Here is a 21,310-nt window from a genome sequence, read left to right on the forward strand (position 1 = left end):
CAGTCTCAGGACTGAAGACCACAACAACAAAAAAATATGCTTAAGTCATATGTTTTCATTCGAATTGCCACCTTTAAATGTACTGCGTCACGCCTAATTCAGTTCCCCAGGCGGAAGTGAATGAGTTAAACATCTGAATTGAAGCCGTCCTAGAAGGGAACCGGTACGTTTCTGGACATTGGTTCCTATTCAAAATGTGATGTACTCACTCCCTTCTACATGTCCTAGAAGTTTGTATCAGGAATTTCCGAACATCCTGTATAATTTTTTTTCTATCTGTTTAATATAGTCCGCGCACAGGGTTGTTTCTTTCTGTCGTTTCCGCCTGAATGTGGGAAGGCAGTCTGCATTTTATTGTTTTTTTCTTTGTGGTGGGTCTTCCCCTCTCTGCCTTCCCTGCTCCCTGCTCCACATACTACATCTCACCGCTTCTTCCTCCCACCCACCGTAATCCAGCCTTTTAGTAACCTTTTGAAATGTTCTCATTCCATGGCACGCGTCGCAAGCTAAGTTAGACTACTGTATACAAAGTAATGGTGATGAGTACTGATGTGGCTGGGATACTTACTGAGCTTGCAGTACTTGAGGGCTGCCTCGTAGTCCTTCAGCATCAGCGCAGACAGGAACTGCGGAAACAAAGAAAATATACTGTCATGTCGGGCATATAGACTCAGTTATGGTCAGTTAAAGCAGTAATCTATAACATCCGTATTACCAGGCGACTGTAGCTGAGAACCTGGTACCAGCTATAGGTTTCCTGTCTAATGGCTTGCAAAAGGGAAGCAAAAATTTGATGTGAAACTTCCTGGCAGATTAAAACTGTGTGCCGGACCGACACTCCAACTCGGGACCTTTGCCTTTCGCGGGCAAGTGCTCTACCAACTGAGCTACCCAAGCACGACTCACGCCCCGTCCTTACGGCTTTGCTTCTGCCAGTATCTCGTCTCCTACCTTCCAAACTTTACGGAAGCTCTCCTGCGAGCTCGCGTAATTACTGACTGATTCAAGAGTTTAAAATGTTATAACAATGTAATCATTAAGAGATCTACACTGACAAGCCAATACACGATGACAACTGCCCACCGCGACGGTGGATGTCGGCATGGTAACGTTGCGGGCATGTGACGCAGTGACGAAAGTATGTAAGCGGAGCGGAAACGGACGGGGGATAACCCTAGCGAAGACATGAGCTGCAAATTGAGATAAGCGACTTTGACAAAGGACAGACTATTATTAAGTACAGCCTGTGGAAGATTATCATGAAACGGTGAACCTGCTCGAATGTTCACCTGCTACAGTCGTGAGCATCTACGAAAAGAGGTAGAAGGACAGTGAAGCTACCGCTAGTCTCTAAATGGTTGGAAGTTCACGACTTCTCGCAGAATGTGAGGTTCTCAGGCTTGTCTGCTCTGTAAAGTAGGATAGGTGCTGATCTGTGGCATCTCTCCCTAAAGAGCACAATGCTGGTGCACGCACAAGTGTTTCGGAGCTCACCGTTCATCGTACACTGTTGAACGTGGAGCTTCGCAGCAGACCACGCCCACGTGTCCACATGTTGACCCAACGACATCGTCAATTACGATCGCAGTGGGAACGGAACCACCGGAATTCGACCTTCATCAATGGAAATGTACCGGCTCTTCGGGTGAATAAAGTTTTTGCTACTTTAGGTCGAGTCACCACAAACGGCGTCATCGAGGTGCAATGCGGCTCGAAACGTGCAGCGCGCCAGGGATACAGTTTGGCGGGAGCAGTATTATGCTATGACGGACTTTCTGCTGCGCTCTTATGGGACCTGTGGCAGTAATCGAAGACACGCCGACAACTGCGAACCACCTGCATCCCTTCATGCTTGGTGCCTTCCACGACAGCGGTGTCATCTTTCGGCAGTATAGTTGTCTGTGTCTCGAAGCCAGAACAATGCTACAGAGGTTTGAGCAGTACTATAGTGAACTGACGTGGATGTCTCGGCGACCAACTTCGCCCGATGTAAATTCTCTGAAATCCATCTGGGTCGCTGTCGGGTGGCATCACCGCATGCACAAATCAGCGGCCCGTTATTTTGGCGAATTACATGTCCTGTGCGTAGACATTTAACGCCACATACCCCCACAAACCTACCATCTGTCGCTTTCCTGATACGCAGTATCAATGATGTATTTCATTCCAAAGACGGATAAAGAAGCTATTAAGTACGTGGTCATAATCGAGAGGTTGTAACAATGGAAAATTGTAGTGAAATGCAGGAGGATCTGCAGCGAATTGACGCATGGTGCAGGGAATGGCAAGTGAATCTCAATGTAGACAAGTGTAATGTGCTGCGAATACATACAAAGAAAGATCCAATATCATTTAGCCACAATATAGCAGGTCAGCAACTGGAAGAAGTTAATTCCATAAGTTATCTGGGAGTAGGCATTAGGAGTGATTTAAAATGGAATGACTATATAAAATTAATCGTCAGTAAAGCAGATGCCAGACTGAGATTCATTGGAAGAATCTTAAGGAAATGCAGTCCGAAAACAAAGGAAGTAGGTTACAGTACGCTTGTTCGCCCACTGCTTGAATACTCCTCAGCAGTGTGGGATCCGTGCCAGTTAGGGTTGATAGAAGAGATAGAGATAGAGAAGATCCAACGGAAAGCAGCGCGCTTCGTTACACGATCATTTAGTAATCGCGAAAGCGTTACGGAGATGATAGATAAACTCCAGTGGAAGACTCTGCAGGAGAGACGCTCAGTAGCTCGGTACGGGCTTTTGTTGAAGTTTCGAGAACATACTTTCACCGAGGAGTCAAGCGGTATATTGCTCCCTCCTACGCATATCTCGCGAAGAGACCATGAGGATAAAATCAAAGAGATTAGAGCCCACACCGAGGCATACCGACAATCTTTCTTTCCACGAACAATACGAGACTGGAATAGAAGGGAGAACCGATAGAGGTACTCAAAGTACCCTCCGCCACGCACCGTCAGGTGGCTTGCGGAGTATGGATGTAGGTGTACATGTAGATAATGTTTTGCCTCTTAAGTGTATAACCTCATGCAGAAAGCTTAAAGAGAAGTATTACAGTTAGTATTTGTGTGTTAACCCTGAGGCAGCAAAACGGACGGCTCGCAAATACTCTGACTTCTTTCATGCGCTATTTGAGGTACCAGAGCATTTAGCGACTTCCACCAATTTTACACATAATTTCAAAGTTTTCGTCGTTCACACCCCCCGAAGTGATGAAAGGAAAAAAAGTTAATCACGTTCTACATTTTCGTTGTTTGTGCAGCAGAAGTGAGGAACAGACTTGATGTTTTAATTTATTACGTCTTTCTACCGACTCTATTCGCAACCTAGCTTTGCAGCCATCTTCGACATATACCACCGGATGTACCTGCAAAATTATACCATTGTGTGACCGATTGTTCGGGAGATATAATGTCATAAACATTGAGATGGGTCAAAAACATGCTTTTGCTCAAAATTGAGTGGAAATTACCCACGCCATGTCCATTCAGTCTTTCCTTTTTAGGAAAAAATGTATGCAACTGCAGTGGATTTCATGATCCATGATGAGTATCAATTGTGAATGTCCCGTCGAGAGAAATGTGTGCATTTTAAAGGATCGTAAGTGTGTGGGAACGGGGGGGGGGGGGGGGGGGGAGGTCAATTACTCCCTGAAAACAAGGTGCACAGACATCCAGCCATGTATTAGTAACATGTCAAAAGTGGTGCATGAAATTACCAAGTTACTTCAGCTATTGAGAAATGTAAATGGCTCTGAGCACTATGGGACTTAACTGCTACGGTCATCAGTCCCCTAGAACTTAGAACTACTTAAACCTAACTAACCTAAGGACAGCACACAACACCCAGCCATCACGAGGCAGAGAAAATCCCTGACCCCGCCGGGAATCGAACCCGGGAATGAGAAATGTAAAATCGCGCACTTCACAAACTCAGATACCTGATATGCTATGACGAAAATATCAGTAGTCATAAATAGAATCAATAACCCCGTACAAATAATTGAGAGGAATAATTTGTAGCGCTGTGAAATCGTGTCGCATAGTCTCAGTGGTAGATGTAGTAGGTGGCAGGCCTTGGGTCATTTGTGGAATACACTACTGGCCATTAAAATTGCTACACCAAGAAGAAATGCAGATCATAAACGGGTATTCATTGGGCAAATATATTATACTAGAACTGACATGACTACATTTTCACGCGATTTTGGTGCATAGATCCTGCGAAATCAGTACCCAGAACCACCACCTCTGGCCGTAATAACGGCCTTGATACGCCTGGGCATTCAGTCAAACAGAGCTTGGATGGCGTGTAAAGGTACAGCTGCCCATGCAGCTTCAACACGATACCACAGTTCATCAAGAGTAGTGACTGGCGTATTGTGACGATGCAGTTGCTCGGCCACCATTGACCAGACGTTTTCAATTGGTCAGAGATCTGGAGAATGTGTTGGCCAGGGCAGCAGTCGAACATTTTCTGTACCCAGAAAGCCCCGTACAGGACCTGAAACATGCGGTCGTGCATTATCCTGCTGAAATGTAGGTTTCGCAGGGATCGAAGGAAGGGTAGAGCCACGGGTCGTAACATATCTGAAATGTAACGTCCACTGTTCAAAGTGCCGTCAATGTGAATAAGAGGTGACCGAGACGTGTAACAGTGGCACCCCATACCATCACGCCAGGTGATAAGCTCGTATGGCGATGACGAATACACGCTTCCAATGTGCGTTCACCGCGATGTCGCCAAACACGGATGCGACCATAATGATGCTGTAAACAGAACCTGGATTCATCCGAAAAAATGACGTTTTGCCATTCGTGCACCCAGGTTCGTCGTTGAGTACACCATCGCAGGTGCTCCTGTCTGTGATGCAGCGTCAAGGGTAACCGCAGCCACGGTCTCCTAGCTGATAGTCCACCCTGCTGTAAACGCCGTCGAACTGTTCGTGGAGATGGTTGTTGTCTTGCAAACGTCGCCATCTGTTGAGTCAGGGATCGAGACGTGGCTGCACTATCCGTTACAGCCATGCGGATAAGATGCCTGTCATCTCGACTGCTAGTGATACGAGGCCGTTGGAACCCAGCACGGCGTTCCGTATTACCCTCCTGAACCCACCGTCCCATATTCTGCTAACAGTCATTGGATCTCGACCAACGCGAGCAGCCATGTCGCGACTGGGTAAACCGCAATCGCGATAGGCTACAATCCGACCTTTATCAAAGTCGGAAACGTGATGGTACGCATTTCTCCTCCTTACACGAGGCATCACAACTACGTTTCACCAGGCAACGCCGGTCAACTGCTGTTGGTGTATGAGAGATTGGTTGGAAAGTTTCCTCATGTCAGCACGTCGTAGGTGTCGCCACCGGCGCCAACCTTGTGTGAATGCTCTGAAAAGCTAATCATTTGCATATCACAGCATCTTCTTCCTGTCGGTTAAATTTCGCATCTGTAGCGCGTCATCTTCGTGGTGTACCAATTTTAATATACAGTAGTGTAGTAGGTGGCAGGCATTGAATCATTTGTGGAATATTATGGAAATGCAGTACATCTGCAAAGGAGATCACTTACAACACCCATCGTTGCTACAGATGCTGGAATACCGTTCAAGGTGTGGCATCCGTAACAAACAGGACTAACAGGGGATATCGCACATGTACACCGAAGGGCAGTACTAATACTCACAGGTTTCTTTGAACCATGGGGGAGTGCCACGGAGGTGGCGAAAAAACTGAACTGGCAGACGTAAACTATCTGGTGACAGCTTACTTCCATAGTCTGAAGAACCAATAGTAAGTGAAGACTCTAGGACTATGCTACAGCCCCCAATGTATCGCTCTGCATGGATTGCGTGAAGACAAGATTAACCTGACAATTCCTGGCAGATTAAATCTGTGTTCTGGACCGCACTCGAACCTTGCCGTTCTCAGGCAAGAGCTCTACCCACCGAGCTACCCAAGCACGATTTCTCAAAGCTTTATTCTCGCCAGTACCTCGCCTCCTACCTTCCAAAAACTTCCTATACACCGTATGGGATCAGCATTTTTGGGAGAAATGATACTGCAGAGACGTGGCTTAGCTGCAGAGTGGGAAGATTGTTTCCAAACGGTATTTTCACCCTGCATCGGACTGTGCACTGATTTGACACTTCCTAAGAGTGGATAGAGCACTCGTTCGCGAAAGGCAAAAGTCTCAGTTTCGATCCCAAGTCCAGCACACAGTTTCAATCTGACTGGAGGTTTCACATCAGCGCACCCTCCGCTGCAGGGTGAAAATTCACTCTGAAAGATAAGGATAGTTACAGTTCACACAGAAGTTTATAAGCAGCCAGTCTTCACGTGTTTCACAGGCGAACAGAACCTGAAAAAACTGGAATACGTGAATAGGAAGCATACTGTACCACACATGTAGAATGGGAGTCACAGAAGATGTCGTACAAGTGTCGAAACGTTCTTGCGCTGCCAAAGCAGAGAGAGAGAGAGAGAGAGAGAGAGAGAGAGAGAGAGAGACCCTGAGTTATTACAGAATTCGGATGTATAAAAAACTAATTTATATAGAGTTCTAAGGAAAAAGGAGAGCCGTATTTCGGCTCTGAAGCATAAAATGGATTTAGAGTCTAAATCCAGGACATTAATCTTGCTGCCAGTTGGGCAAACTCTTTGAGCAAAACAAAGCCCTCCAAAGCGTGTTTCTTATCCCCTCACCCGGGAGCAAACAAAGGGGAGCCAACAAAGCAGTTTGGAGCGGTCTGTAGGCGGGGATTTAGCAATAGGTGGCTATCCACTCCTGTCCCCGGACGCAGTGAATTGTAGTAAATTCTTACCGTCCGTTACTCTACTCCTTTTCACCTTTGTCTTCATGCCGGATTAAATCCTGTAGTGCCAGATACAGAACAACCTCAAGGACGGAGCGCTGAAGGTATCTTGAGCCACCTTTACTTTTACACTTATAAAAAAATAGTCAAGTCATATGCAAAGTTTAAGTAAATATTATTTAAACTGATTATACATATATACAAGACAATGCCATCTTATGATACAAAAAGTTACAGTTGCGTTCTATTCCTTAAATAATTAATTCCATGCACCTATTCTTCCTGGCAAATTGGTTAATGACGTCGTCAATAGGACAATCAATGTCAGGGTCAGTGTTCAACAGAGCTAAATCATTAAGTCGACCCTTCTTCATTGTCGACGTCAGCCATGTTTTTGTACACTGCAGTGCTGAAAAACTTCTTTCTACTGTGGCAATAGATGGAGGTAGACAAGCAAATACAGTACTGGCCATTAAAATTGCTACACCAAGAAGAAATGTAGATGATAAACGGGTATTCATTGGACTAATATATTATACTAGAACTGACATGTGATTATATTTTCACGCAATTTGGTTGCATAGGTCCTGAGAAATCTGTACCCAGAACAACCACCTCTGGCCGTAATAACGGCCCTGATACTCCTGGGCATTGAGTCAAACAGAGCTTGGATGGCGTGTACAGGTACAGCTGCCCATTCAGCTTCAACACGATACCACAGTTCGTCAAGAGTAGTGACTGGCGTATTGTGACGATGCAGTTGCTCGGCCACCATTGACCAGACGTTTTCATTTGGTGAGAGATCTGGAGAATGTGCTGGCCAGGGCAGCAGTCGAACATTTTCTGTATCCAGAAAAGCCCGTACGGACCTGGAACATCCGGTCGTGCATTATCCTGCTGAAATGTAGGGATTCGCAGGGATCGAAGGGAGGGTAGAGCCACGGGTCGTAACACATCTGAAATGTAACGTCCACTGTTCAGAGTGCCGTCAATGGGGACAAGAGGTGACCGAGACGCGTAACCGATGGCATCCCATAACATCACGCCGGGTGATACACCAGTATGGCGATGACGAATACACGCTTCCAATGTGCGTTCACCGGGATGTCACCAAACACGGATGTGACCATCGTGATGCTGTAAACAGAACCTGGATTCATCCGAAAAAATGACGTTTTGCCATTCGTGCACCCAGGTTCGTCGTTGAGTAGACCATCGCAGGCGCTCCTGTCTGTGATGCAGCGTCAAGGGTAACCGCAGCCATGGTTTCCGAGCTGATAATCAATGCTGCTGCAAACGTCGTCGAACTGTTCGTGCATATGGTTGATGTCTTGCAAACGTCCCCATCTGTTGACTCAGGGATCGAGACGTGGCTGCACGATCCGTTACAGCCATGCGGATAAGATGCCTGTCTTCTCGACTGCTAGTGATACGAGGCCGTTGGGATCCAGCACGGCGTTCCGTATTACCCTCCTGAACCCACCGATTCCATATTCTGCTAACAGTCATTGGATCTCGACCAACGCGAGCAGCAATGTCGCGATACGATAAACCGCAATCGCGATATGCTACAATCCGACCTCTATCAAAGTCGGAAACGTGATGGTATGCATTTCTCCTCCTTACACGAAACACCACATCAACGTTTCACCAGGCAACGCCGGTCAACTGCTGTTTGTGTATGAGAAATCGGTTGGAAACTTTCCTCATGTTAGCACGTTGTAGGTGTCGCTACCGGCGCCAACCTTGCGTGAATGCTCTGAAAGCTAATCATTTGCATATCACATCATCTTCTTCCTGTCGGTTAAATTTCGCGTCTGTAACACGTCATCTTCGTGGTGTAGCGATTTTAATGTCCAGTAGTGTATTCTGTACAGCGTGTGCAAAGTAGGATAGTCAGATCTAGGACAAACAGACAACACTTGCATAACATAATCATTACCATTAAGGGCGTTTATGGTCGTTTGCTGGTCTCAAGGAATCTCTCCCATTAGCCTGTTTTTAATCACAAGTAGTGATTCTTCTGCAAAGTACGGTAGTTCAGTGAAGCACTTATTCAATTTATGTGCCAGGTCATTACCGTCATGTTTCAGTAGCTGTGAGGGCAAAAGTATATTGAATTTTAAATGATAAATATTTTCTTCAGCAAAACGTTCTCACATGGCAGTCGTAACATGGTCCAGTGTTGGAAGAAAAACAGTTCTTTTCCAGTATGTCTTAGCATCATCATTATGATCACAGTTCTCGCTGTGTCTTTGTCTGCCGTGAGACGAGGAACACTCATCTCCACGTCTAACTCTACCCTAACTGTCTTCGCCTCTTTAATTATACGAGCAAAGTCGCTATCAGCATTAGCTCTCATGCCGTCGTATACCTTGAGCGTCGAATCTAATTTTGCTTTTGCCGCCGCGACGTCCTAGCTAGGGTCTTGTAAGATTTTGCTGACTGAGTATGTTACACTCATAACGTCACTCAGTGTGAACAGAGTGATAATAAACTCCCAATTAGACAGAGCTCGAAGGAGAGTATTGGCTTTGGCAGCCGTTGTTCTATCCATCCAACGCTGTATTTCCTTAAGAACATTGCAAACTGTTCACGAGATCAGCTGCGAATTGAATAACAGCATCATGTCGCTCGATCCGTCTCGTTTGACAGTGTGACTGCAGCGAGTGTGTTAGCTATCTACGTGCCAGACGGAAAGGTATAAAATACGATGTTGCAGACGCGCGTGCTACATATGAAAGTACAACTACTCTATAACTCGATTCAGTCGAGTCGATTGTCGAAGGAAACGATCGAATAGCGTGCTGGCTGACTGGGGGGAAGGGGGGGGGGGGGGCGGGGGCGCCCCCCTTTGTATCTGCCACTGGTTTGGAGCGGCCTGCTGTAGGCGGGGATTTAGCAACGTGTGGCTATCCACTCCTGTCCCCGGACGCAGTGAATTCTAGCAAATTCTTGCTGTCCGTTTATCTACCCCTTTTCAACTTTGTCTTCATGCCAGATTAAATCCCATAGGCGTTCTTAGCACATCACAGGGCTGCTCCACCAAATACGTTCAAATCCATTAAGTCAAGGGGTCTTAAAACTACATCAAGAACGATGTGAAAAGGGAGCACTGCGCAAAATAATCTCTTTGAAGAAGCATTTTACTTGTTACCACACAAACGCCAAAAGACGCGTCACGTTTCTTTCATAATGTACTTCAGTCTTGAGTTTTAGTTAAATACAGAGGTGTCCAGAAAAATGAAGACACTCTTTAATAGTCAATATTAATGGCACAAAATGGCATACCGTCACAATTCTTGCACGGGGGGAAGGGTACTTTGTGTGTTCAAAACGGCCCCCATTATCAGCCAAACAACGTCGATGCCGCTGAACTGTTGACCGAACCACGGCTGTCGGCGTTGCCGGGTTGATAGCCGCACAGGGCGCCTCGATGGTTTCTCACAGCTCGTTCAGTGTAAATGGCTTCTGTTGAAATTGAAATTTGTGGTAAGGTTTTACCGGACCAAACTGCTGAGGTCATCCGTCCCTAAGCTTACGCGCTACTTGATCTAACTTAAACTAACTTACGCCGAGGACAACACACACACCCATGCCCGGGGGAGGACTCCAACCTCCGACGGGGGCTGTCACAAGGCGCCTCAGAACGCGCGTCCTTCTGTGGATAAACTTCATTCTTCAACGCCCCCGTAGATAGAAGTCAAGAGGTGTAAGCTCTGGAGACCGTGGTGGGTGCTCAACAGCTCCTCTTCGACCTATCCGTCGTCCAGGAACATTTTCATCCAAATAGCCTCTGCCATCTCTGTGGTAGTGAGGCGGACCGCCCCCTTGTTGTAGGCAAAATCTTTCATTTCCAGACCCCTCTCGGACGGCAGGTAAAATCGGTGTTTACAGCATATGAAGATACACACATCAAAAAAAGTTATCACCTCGGTTCCGAGAGTTCAGGAACCTGTACAGAAAATTGGAATAGAAATAAAAATAAACATCATTTCCGCCCTTTTTATTGCTCATGAAAACCACTCATTGCCTCTTGTACCACCATACAGCGAGGCCTTCAGAGGTGGTGGTCCAGATTGCTGTACACACCGATACCTCTAATACCCAGTAGCACGTCCTCTTGGATTGATGCGCGCGTGTATTCGTCGTGGCATACTGTCCACAAGATCAGTAAGGCATTGTTGGTCCAGATTGTCCCACTCCTCAACAACGATTCGGCGTAGATCCCTCAGATTGGTTGGTGGGTCACGTCGTCCATAAACAGACCTTTGCAATCTATCCCAGGCATGTTCGATACGGTTCGTGTCTGGAGAACATGCTGGCCACTCTATTCGCGCGATGTCGTTATCCTGAAGGAAGTCATTCACAAGATGTGTACGATGGGGGGCGCGAATTGTCGTCCATGAAGACGAATGCCTTGCCAATATGGTGCCGATATGGTTGCACTATCGGTCGGAGGATTCAATGTGGTTGCGTGGCTGTCAAGGTTTCTCCGAGCTATTATCCGAAGGTAGCGGTCATCCACTGCAGTAGTAGCCCTTGAGAGCATGAGCGAGACATGTCATCGACAGTTCCTGCCTCTCTGTATCTCCTGCATGTCTGAACAACATCGCTTTGGTTCGCTCCGAGACGCCTGGACACTTCCCTTGTTGAGAGCCGTTCCTGGCACAAAGTAGCAATGCGGACGCGATCGAACGGCGGTATTGACCGTGTAGGCATGGTTGAACTACAGACAACACGAGCCGTGTACCTCCTTCCTGGTGGAATGACTGGAACTGATCGGCTGTCGGACGCCATCCGTCTAATAGCCGCTGCTCATGCATGGTTGTTTACATCTCTGGGTGGGTTTAGTGACATCTCTGAACATTCAAAGGGACTGTGTCTGTGATACGATATCCACAGTCAACGTCCATTTTCAGAAGTTCTGGGAACCGGGGTGACGCAAAATTTTTTTTGATGCGTGTACAACCCACCGGTTACGGTGACCTTAATGGGTCAATGAAACCGCGCGATGACAGACCACACCACACCACACATTAACACGTGGTAGATTAACATGTTTGTCCACGTAAACATGAGGATTTTCAGGAGCCCGGCACACGCATTTGTGGCGGCTTTCAGTACAGTCCAGTTTGAATTGCACCTCGGCAGACCAGATAATCATCCCTGCAAACCGTTCATCCTAGCCGAGCATGACTTCAGATCACTCGCAGTACTCTGTCCTTCGGTCTGTGCCGTTCTCGTTCACAGCGCGTAGCGAACTAGGATGTACAATTTCCATTTCGCCGCCTTCAGAATTCGTCGTACGCCGTCGTACACCGCTTTCACGTGCATCCTGTTTGACAGATTTCTGAGGTGACCTAGTAAAATGTTGCGACAGAGCAACTCTGGAAGCTGAAAGCACCGTAGGTTTCAAATTTATTCCCGAATACGATAAATTGTTGTACGTGTTGGTGGCTCAGCTCTGTACACATTACGCCACTGCCGTTGTACCTCCATCATGTTTTTGTACTTCCAATACCACTTCAGTACGGCATTCCGTTCCTCAAACGACAACATTACTTCATTCATTACTGCACTGTCATCTGCTGGAATACGTGGGCCAAGATCTGTTGAGAAAACAATGGACTACGCTGCCCCGCAAAATCGCAGCGATATGTCATTTTGTTCGAAAGATACTAAGTGTAAGGAGTATCTACATTTTTTTAACCGCTCTGCCGTTTTCACTGAGTACACAATTGGTTACTTTTGGCTTTTAATTATATTAGTTTTCATTATTTCAATTCCAGTATTTCACTGAGTTTAAAGTTTTGTTTCACGACTTCACATGCGCAACACAGGACCTACCAACAGTCAATTTTGCTCAGCAGTTGAATACCATATCTAAAGCTCGCGTTCCACGAGGAGAATGTTTTTGAAAAAAAGAATAGTCATTATTTGCCTTAATACATAAATTGTTATAAAAAACTTGAACCATCGCATATGAAAACGTAATTCTTGCATTCACAGCGCCAGATTTGCACCTGGCGGCCAAAATTGTAACTAATTTATTTTTCACCTTAAATACGTTGAATATCATATCTAAAGCTAACGTTTCACGAGGAGAAAGTTTCTGAAAATAGGAATAGTCATTATTTTCATTAATACATAAACTGTTATAGAAAACTTGCACCATTACATATGGAAACGTAGTTCTTGCAATTCACAGCGACAGATTTGCACCTGGCGGCCAAAATTGGAACTAATTTATTTTTCAGCGTAAATACGTTGAATATCATATCTAAAGCTAACGTTCCACGAGGAGAAAGTTTTTGAAAAAAAGAATAGTCATTATTTTCATTAATACATAAACTGTTATAGAAAACTTGCACCGTTACTTATGGAAACGTACTTCTTGCATCACAGACAGATTTGCACCTGGTGGCCAAAATTGTAACTATTTTTTTTTTTTGGCGTAAATGCGTTGATTATCATATCTAAAGCTAACGTTCCACGAGGAGAATGTTTTTGAAAAAAAGAATAATCATTATTTTCATTAATACATAAATTGTTATAGAAAACTTGCACCATTACATATGGAAACTTAGTTCTTGCATTCACAGCGACAGATTTGCACCTGGCGGCCAAAATTGGAACTATTTTTTTTCAGCGTAAATACGTTGAATATTATATCTAAAGCTAATGTTCCACGAGGAGAAAGTTTTTGAAAAAAAGAATAGCCAATATTTTCATCAATACATAAATTGTTATAGAAAACTTGCACCACTACATATGCAAACGTAGTTCTTGCATTCACAGCGCCAGATTTGCACCTGGCGGCCAAAACTGGAACTAATTTTTTTTCAGCGCAAATACGTTGAATATCGTATCTAAAACTCACATTCCAGGAGGAGAAAGCTTTTGAAAAAAAGAATAGTCATTTTTTCATTAATACATAAACTTATAGAAAACTTGCACCATTACATATGGAAACGTAGTTCTTGCATTGACAGCGCCAGATTTGGACCTGGCGGCCAAAATTGGAACCAATTTTTTTTCTGTGTAAATACGTTGAATACCATATGTAAAGCTCGCGCTCCAAGAGGAAAAAGTTTCTGAAGAAAAGAATAGCTATTTTTTCATTAATACATAAATTGTTATAGACAACTTGCAGCATTACATATGGAAACGTAGTTATTTCGTTCACAGCGCCAGATTTGCACCTGGCGGGCAAAATTGGAAATAATTATTTTTCAGCATAAATCGGTTCCGCATTAACGCATTAGAATGCCTACCGAGTTCCGTTGCCGTTAGATAATTACAGCCCATACTGGACGTCTGTAAGTAGCTGCACTTAAAGCCACCGGACAGGTGTGGATGAAATTTGTTTTCTAGCCTCCAGGCGAATGCAGGTTTCTAGCTTCACAGCGCAGTGTGGCCGAGTATCGAAAGAGAAGCGCAGTGGACTCGCGATACGATCGACACAGCCTGCTGACTCGTCCAGTTTAGCTTGTCCAGTGCTGTAGAACGCATCGGCCGCGTCTTGTTGACATCGGCAGAGGCAACGCAGCCAGCCATTCGGGACATACGCGTCTCAGCTCCGAGCCTTGCCGGCATTAGCGGAACACGGTAAGTCGTCAGCTTTCTGGAAATTTTAAACAAAGGGCGCTTTCGCGTTAGAAAATATAGTTTACCGAAAGAAAGATCTGTAATGTGCTGTGAGCAGATACTTACTTGTTTCAAATTATGACTTCAATTTATAATCAGAATCATTTGTATGCAACGTAAAAAGTACAATTTACTGTGAACCAATCTTGGTATTCTTTGGTGCACGGGAAGTCGTACTGCAAAGTTCTGGTCCATATAATGAACAAATGAAAACCAGCTCGGGAGAAATATCGTTAAGCTAGGCGGTATCTTTAGCATTAACAAAGTTACGAACATCCAACGTCTTCACGGTGTGTACGTACTGGACGGGTCCGTGCGTTGTAGTTTCCGTATTTTATCCACGTAACATGCAACTTACTTCACTTATATCGAAATCAAATAGAAATTACAACGTATGCCAAATACAGTTTATATAGAAGCAATTTTTTTTTCTGGAACCTTTCTCTGTCAACGCTTTCCTCCGAAACCTGAGGGCTACACATGCCTCCAGTTGATATTGGAATGTTCCTGTCATAGATAGCTTAGGGATACTCAAGGATGTATTTAACTGCAGAAAACCTGATCTCAAACTGAATATTCCAGACCATGTCTTTTTATTCTAAATGTCCCGCAAAAGTTCGTCTGATCTAGAGCATACGAGTGTATGTGTTGCAGTCATTGCTGAAAGACGAATGTATATCAACCGGTCGTCCGTCATAATCAGAGGCAATTGAATGTACAGCTGTAACTATCGAACATCGACATTTGGATGTCATTTCGCGCTTATTGACACATTATCAAACACGAACATTAGTTCTCACACTATAAAATATGCCCGAGGGTTATGCAGTTTGCTTAACATGTCGCCAGTGTGTTGCTTCTCTATACAGGGTGTTCAGAAATTTCCGTTACAAACTTTGAATATAGGAGTGAGTACAATAATATTTTCAGTAAGAATCGGTGTCCGGAAATGTACCGTTTCCGCTCCATGACTGTTTCAATTCAGACGTTTAATTCATCCGCTTCTGCTTGAGGAACTGAATTACGCGTGACGCAGTAGGAAAGAATTGTTCACCTGCAAAGGAGCTCGCATATAGTACGCTGGTGCGACATACTCTTGAGTGCTGCTCGAGTTTTTGGGAGTCGTACCAGGCCGGATTGAAGAAAGAAATGGAAACAATTCAGAGGTGGGCTGCTAGATTTGTTACCGTAAGTTCGAGCAACACGCAAGTGTTACTGACAAGGGAACCTCCCCATCGCACCCCCCCCCCCCTCAGATTTAGTTATAAGTTGGCACAGTGGATAGGCCTTGAAAAACTGAACACAGATCAGTCGAGAAAACAGGAAGAAGTTGTGTGGAAGTATGAAAAAATAAGCAAAATATACACACTGAGTAGTCCGTGTGGAACATATTTAACATCAAGGATAGCGTGAGCTCGGCAGCGCGGTGGTCCCGTGATTAGCGTGAGCAGCTGTGAAACAAGAGGTCCTAGGTTCAAGTCCTCCCTGGTGTGAAAATTTTAATTTCTTTATTTTCGCAAAGTTATGATCTGTCCGTTCTTTGATTGCAGTCTCTGTTCATTGCAATAAGGTTAGTGTCTGTGTTTTGCGACCGCACCGCAAAACCGTGCGATTAGTAGACGAAAGGACGTGCCTCTCCAATGGGAACCGGAAACATTTGATCGCTAGGTCATAAGTCAACCGATTCCTCCACAGGAAAACACGTCTGATATATTCTGTACGACACTGGTGACAGCATGTGCGTCACATGACAGGAATATGTTGTCGACCCACCTAACTTGTACACTTAGCCAATGGGTAAAAAGATTCTTCTACCTTGCCCGATTTAGGTTTTCTTGTGGATGTGGTAATCACTCCCAAAAAGCGATGAAAACGTAAGAGTTTGTCACAGACTGAAAATAAAAAAATTACAGTTTTCACAAGTCTCGAACCAAGGACCTCTCATTCCGTAGTTGCTCACGCTAACCACCGGACCACGGCGGTCCTGACCCTTCTACTCCCTTGATGTTGCCTATCTTGCACATGGACTACTCAGTTTGTATATTTTGCTTATTTTTTTCATAGTTCCCCACAACTTCTTCCTGTTTTCTCGATTAATCTGTGTTCAGTTTTTCAAGGCCTATCCACTGTGTCAACTTATAACTAAATCTGAGGGGGGTGCGGTGGGGAGGTTCCCTTGTGAGATGCCACGGGAACTCAAATGGGAATCCCTGGAGCGAAAGCGTGTTCGTTTCGGGAAATACTATTGAGAAAACTTAGAAAATCGGCATTTGAAGCTGACTGGCGAACGCCTACATTGCGCGTAAGGACCACGAAGATAAGATACGAGAAGTCAGGCCTCATACGGAGGTACATACATACTCCTTGGCGCTACAGCCCATGTACAGCCTTGGCCTCTCTGATGATCACAGCCCAATCCTGACGATTTTCTGCTCGTTTTCTCCATCTCCTAACTCCAGTATTTCTCAAATCATTTTCCACATCCTCCAGCCATCGTTTCCGGGGTCTCCCTTTGCTCCATTTGCCACCTGGATTTCCTGTGCAAAACCTTTTTGACAACTCGATCCTCCGACATTCGCTCTACATGGCCCAGCCATCTCAGTCTGTTACACTTAATTTCAGTCACCAAGTCAGGATTTCTATACAGTTCTCCCAATTCCTTGTTTCTCCTTATCCTCCATTGCCCCGCTTCATACACAGCTCCAAAAATTTTTCTTAATATTTTCATCTCCCATCTTCTCAAGAGCTCTTCTTGTGCTACAGTCATTGTCCATGTTTCTGAGCCATACATTACCACCGGTCTTATTACTGATCGATAGACAGTCACCTACGATTTTCTGCTCAGGCTACGTAACTGTAGTATCTTGATCAGCGCCCAGTAAGCTCTATTTGCTGCAGCAGTCCTAGATTTTATTTCTTCTCTTGTTCTGTTATCCTCCGTAACCTGCACTCCCAGGTATTGGTACTTCTCACATCTCTCATAATTGCCTTTGTTCAACTTAATATATCTCTCTTTAACAACAGCATATTTCCTGGAAGCAAAAAAAATACTGTGTTTTTGTGTTGTTCACCCTAACTCCCAACTGTTCTGCCTCCTTTTCCAGTCTGTCAAGTCCTTCTTCAATTTCTTTCAAACTTCTAGACAGCATACACACATCATCGGCATAAGCTACATTCTGGTACATACGATTAAACTGAGTGTCACCTCGGTTACCAATCTCCGACCTTCGCATCACTCTCTCCAACTCTATGTTGAAGAGTATCGTGGATAATACATCACCCTGTCTTAATCCTTGGTTGACCTCATATTCTTTAGAACGTTTTCCTTCTACTTTTACCAGGAATTCTGTGCTGGTGGGGGTCATGTGTACCAGTTTGATGAGTTTACTTGGGAATTCCATCTCCATTATGGTGTCCTATAGCTTTTTCCTTTTAACAGTACCATAGCCCTGTTTAAATGATGCGTAAACGTTGTTTTCGTCGTCGCCGGCGAATGCTGGTTTACAACTGACTTGTCAATGTGGACGGCACTCTTGGTGCTTCGACATCTTCTGGTAAGGGTAAAAACAACGTAGTAAGGGGAGTAGGTAAAACTACTCAATTTGTTCTTATTCATGGACCTACTTTATTTTGTGGTGCGAAGTTAAATTTTTCTTTAATGAAAGTTTGTTCTTCTTCCAGTTTGGGTAACGGATGGATAACAGTTGCTTTCGTTGCTTGTAACAATGCAGGGAGAGCCGGTTTGTAATCCTTTGAAACTCGTGAAATCTTGGCTTACCGTACTATACCTGTTATATTCATAACACTTTTCTATTATTTGCCTTGTAATGAAGGTCTGGTCAGTTGTTGATCTGCCCCGCCGAAAACTGCACTGGTAGTCTCAGAGTATTTCTTTTGTAATTGGTGCAACTCTCACAGCAATGGCTTTGACTAATACTTTGTACACCACGCTGACTAAGACAATAACGCGATAATTTTCTCAGTTTGCTTTGTCCTTCTTATGAATCGGGCATATAATGGCCATGTTCCACTGTCTGGTTCAAATGGCTCTGAGCACTATGGGACCTAACATCTGAGGTCATCAGTCCCCTAGAACTTAGAACTACTTAAACCTAACTAATCTAAGGACATCACACACATCCATGCCCGAGGCAGGATTCGAACCTTCGACCGTAGTGGTCGCGTGGTTCCCGACTGAAGCGCCTAGAACCGCTCGGCCACAGCGGCCGGCCCACTGGTCTGGCATCTCTTCCTTTTCCCATATTTCCACTATCAGCTGATGTACCGATCTTGTTAGATGTTCACCTCCGTCCTTTATCATCTCTGCTGAAATGTTATCTGGAGCCTTATTATTCCTTCTGTAGTGACATTCAGCGGCTCACTGAAATATTCGGCCCCTCGGTCTAGAACTTGTTCTTCTCCGCCTATAAAATTTCCTTCTTTATCTCTGCAGAATATCGTACGTTGTTGAAAGCCTTTCTTCAGTTCCTGAACTCTCTTGAAGAATTTTCTTCCTTCTTGATCATTATACTCGGCCGTTTTTCCCTCGCTCTGTTTGCGAGTTGGTCAAAAAGATAAATGAACGCGCCATGCGTTACACGTCTGAAACGTACCGGACGTGAGTTCCTCCTCAAAATGCGAAGTGCCCAGTTCCCTGTAAAAGTCCTAGAGCGACTGTCAACACGGGTTGTATGTCTCTGCCCTGCTACCCCCTGGAGTTCGCTTTCGTCGCCTCCTTCAGCACCTTGATTTTTCACTCCCTGCAACCTTTAGAGTGGGCGAGAGCCACACGCCACCTTGGCTCCAGGCTCAGGTTCGCGTTCACCTTGACCTCAGCTCGCTCCCAAAGGAGGTTACCCCAGCCTCGGTATACCGCTCGCGGATTGTCGAACTTCGTTCGAAGCTCGTTAATACGATCTTCATTTATACAGATGGCTCTAAGACCAATGACGGCGTCGGGTGTTCTTTTATTATCGGGGCACACAGTTTCAAATAACGGCTCCATGGCCATTGTTCGGTCTTCACAGCTGAGCTATTTGCCCTCTGTCAGGCTCTTCTTTACATCCGCCGCACCCGACATTCTGCTTATGTCATCTGCTCCGATTCCCTGAGCGCCATCCAGAGCCTCAGTGATCCGTATCCGGTTCACCCATTCGTGCACCGGATCCAACGCTCTCTTCAGCAGCTGGTATACGACGGTTCTCCGGTTAGCTTTATGTGGATTCCTGGCCATGTCGGTATCCCTGGGAACGAAGCTGCAGATGCCGCGGCCAAGGCTGCTGTCCTCCAGCCTCGGACAGCTTCTTGTTGTGTCCCTTCGTCAGATTGTAGCAGGGTCATTTGTCGGCGCATTTTATCGCTGTGGCATGCCGATTGGGCTGCACTTACGGACAACAAGCTTCGGGCCTTAAAACCTCTTCCCGCGGCTTGGACGTCCTCCTCACGCCCTTCTCGGCGGGAGGAGGTAGTTTTGGCCCGGCTACGAATTGGACACTGCCGGTTCAGCCATCGCCATCTGCTGACGGCTGCGCCGGCGCCGTTCTGCCCATGTGGGCAATTGCTGACGGTCCGCCACATTTTAACGTCCTGTCCGGATTTTAATACACTGCGTCTTGATCTTGGTCTGCCATGTACTCTGGATGACTTTTTAGCAGATGACCCAGGAGCAGCTGCTCGCGTTCTTCGTTTTATCCACTTGACAAACCTGTCTAAGGACATTTGATTATGCTGTTTTTTTTTGTTTTTTTTTTTATCCTATGCCTGTTAATGTCTTTTATAGTGTTGTCCCTTTTAGTTGCTGCTTTAACCTTGTGCCTCGCAGTGCATTCCTAACTTAGTCTGGGCGCTAATGACCACTGTAGTTGTGCGTCCTAAAACCACAAAAAAAGTCCTAGAAGGCTGTAACGGGAGTTTCCGAACCGCCTATGGTATTCTATGTCTTTGACTAAGCTTGAAACGGTCACACTACACAAAGGCCCCCGTATTCACGGGACTCAACGTCCCCTGGCTCTTTCCGACCTCTTGCGCAGATAGCGGTCGTCTTCTGCCGCTTACTGCAGCGCCGTCCAATATTCACGGCTGCACGAAGCCACGTGTTGCGTAACGCGCAGTTAAGGAGAGTTGGAACGCCCTATCCCTACAATGTCAAATTTAGTGACTTGGCTTACCTGTATTTCAGGAACCACTGCAGGCATTGACATGAAAGTTCTACAGGACATTAAACTGTTTGTTCTGAGTCTACTGAACTACGAGGGCAGTTCAATAAGTAATGCAACCACATTTTTTTTCTGAAACAGAGGTTGTTTTATTCAGCATTGAAATACACCAGGTTATTCCCCAATCTTTTAGCTACACAACACTATTTTTCAACGTAATCTCCCACGGATTACGCCCTTCATTGGGCCAAACATATGGAAATCCGACGGTGCGAGATCGGGGCTGTAGGGTGCGTGAGGAAGAACAGTCCACTGAAGTTTTGTGAGCTCCTCTCGGGTGCGAAGACTTGTGTGAGGTCTGGCGTTGTCATGAAGAAGAAGTTCGTTCAGATTTTTGCGCCTACGAACATGCTGAAGTCGTTTCTTCAATTTCTGAAGAGTAGCACAATACACTTCAGAGTTGATCGTTTGACCATGGGGAAGGACATCGAACAGAATAGCCCCTTCAGCGTCCCAGAAGACTGTAACCATGACTTTACCGGCTGAGGGTATGGCTTTAAACTTTTTCTTGGTAGGGGAGTGGGTGTGGCGCCACTCCATTGATTGCCGTTTTGTTTCAGGTTTGAAGTGATGAACCCATGTTTCATCGCCTGTAACAATCTTTGACAAGAAATTGT

The 21,310-nt window shown here is 45.4% G+C and overlaps 1 protein-coding gene across 1 annotated transcript in view; it reads right to left on the minus strand.

Annotated features, from left to right (window-relative positions):
* The window catches only part of LOC124552361 (suppressor protein SRP40), a 305,872-nt gene that overhangs the window by 68,757 nt on the left and 215,805 nt on the right, over nt 1-21,310 (minus strand). Inside the window, exon 3 of the mRNA XM_047126627.1 lies at nt 569-626. Coding sequence (XP_046982583.1) covers nt 569-626 — 58 coding nt within the window. The remainder of the gene's footprint in view (nt 1-568; nt 627-21,310) is intronic.

This window comes from Schistocerca americana, chromosome 10 (genome assembly GCF_021461395.2).
Source record: "Schistocerca americana isolate TAMUIC-IGC-003095 chromosome 10, iqSchAmer2.1, whole genome shotgun sequence".
Taxonomy (NCBI): domain Eukaryota; kingdom Metazoa; phylum Arthropoda; class Insecta; order Orthoptera; family Acrididae; genus Schistocerca; species Schistocerca americana.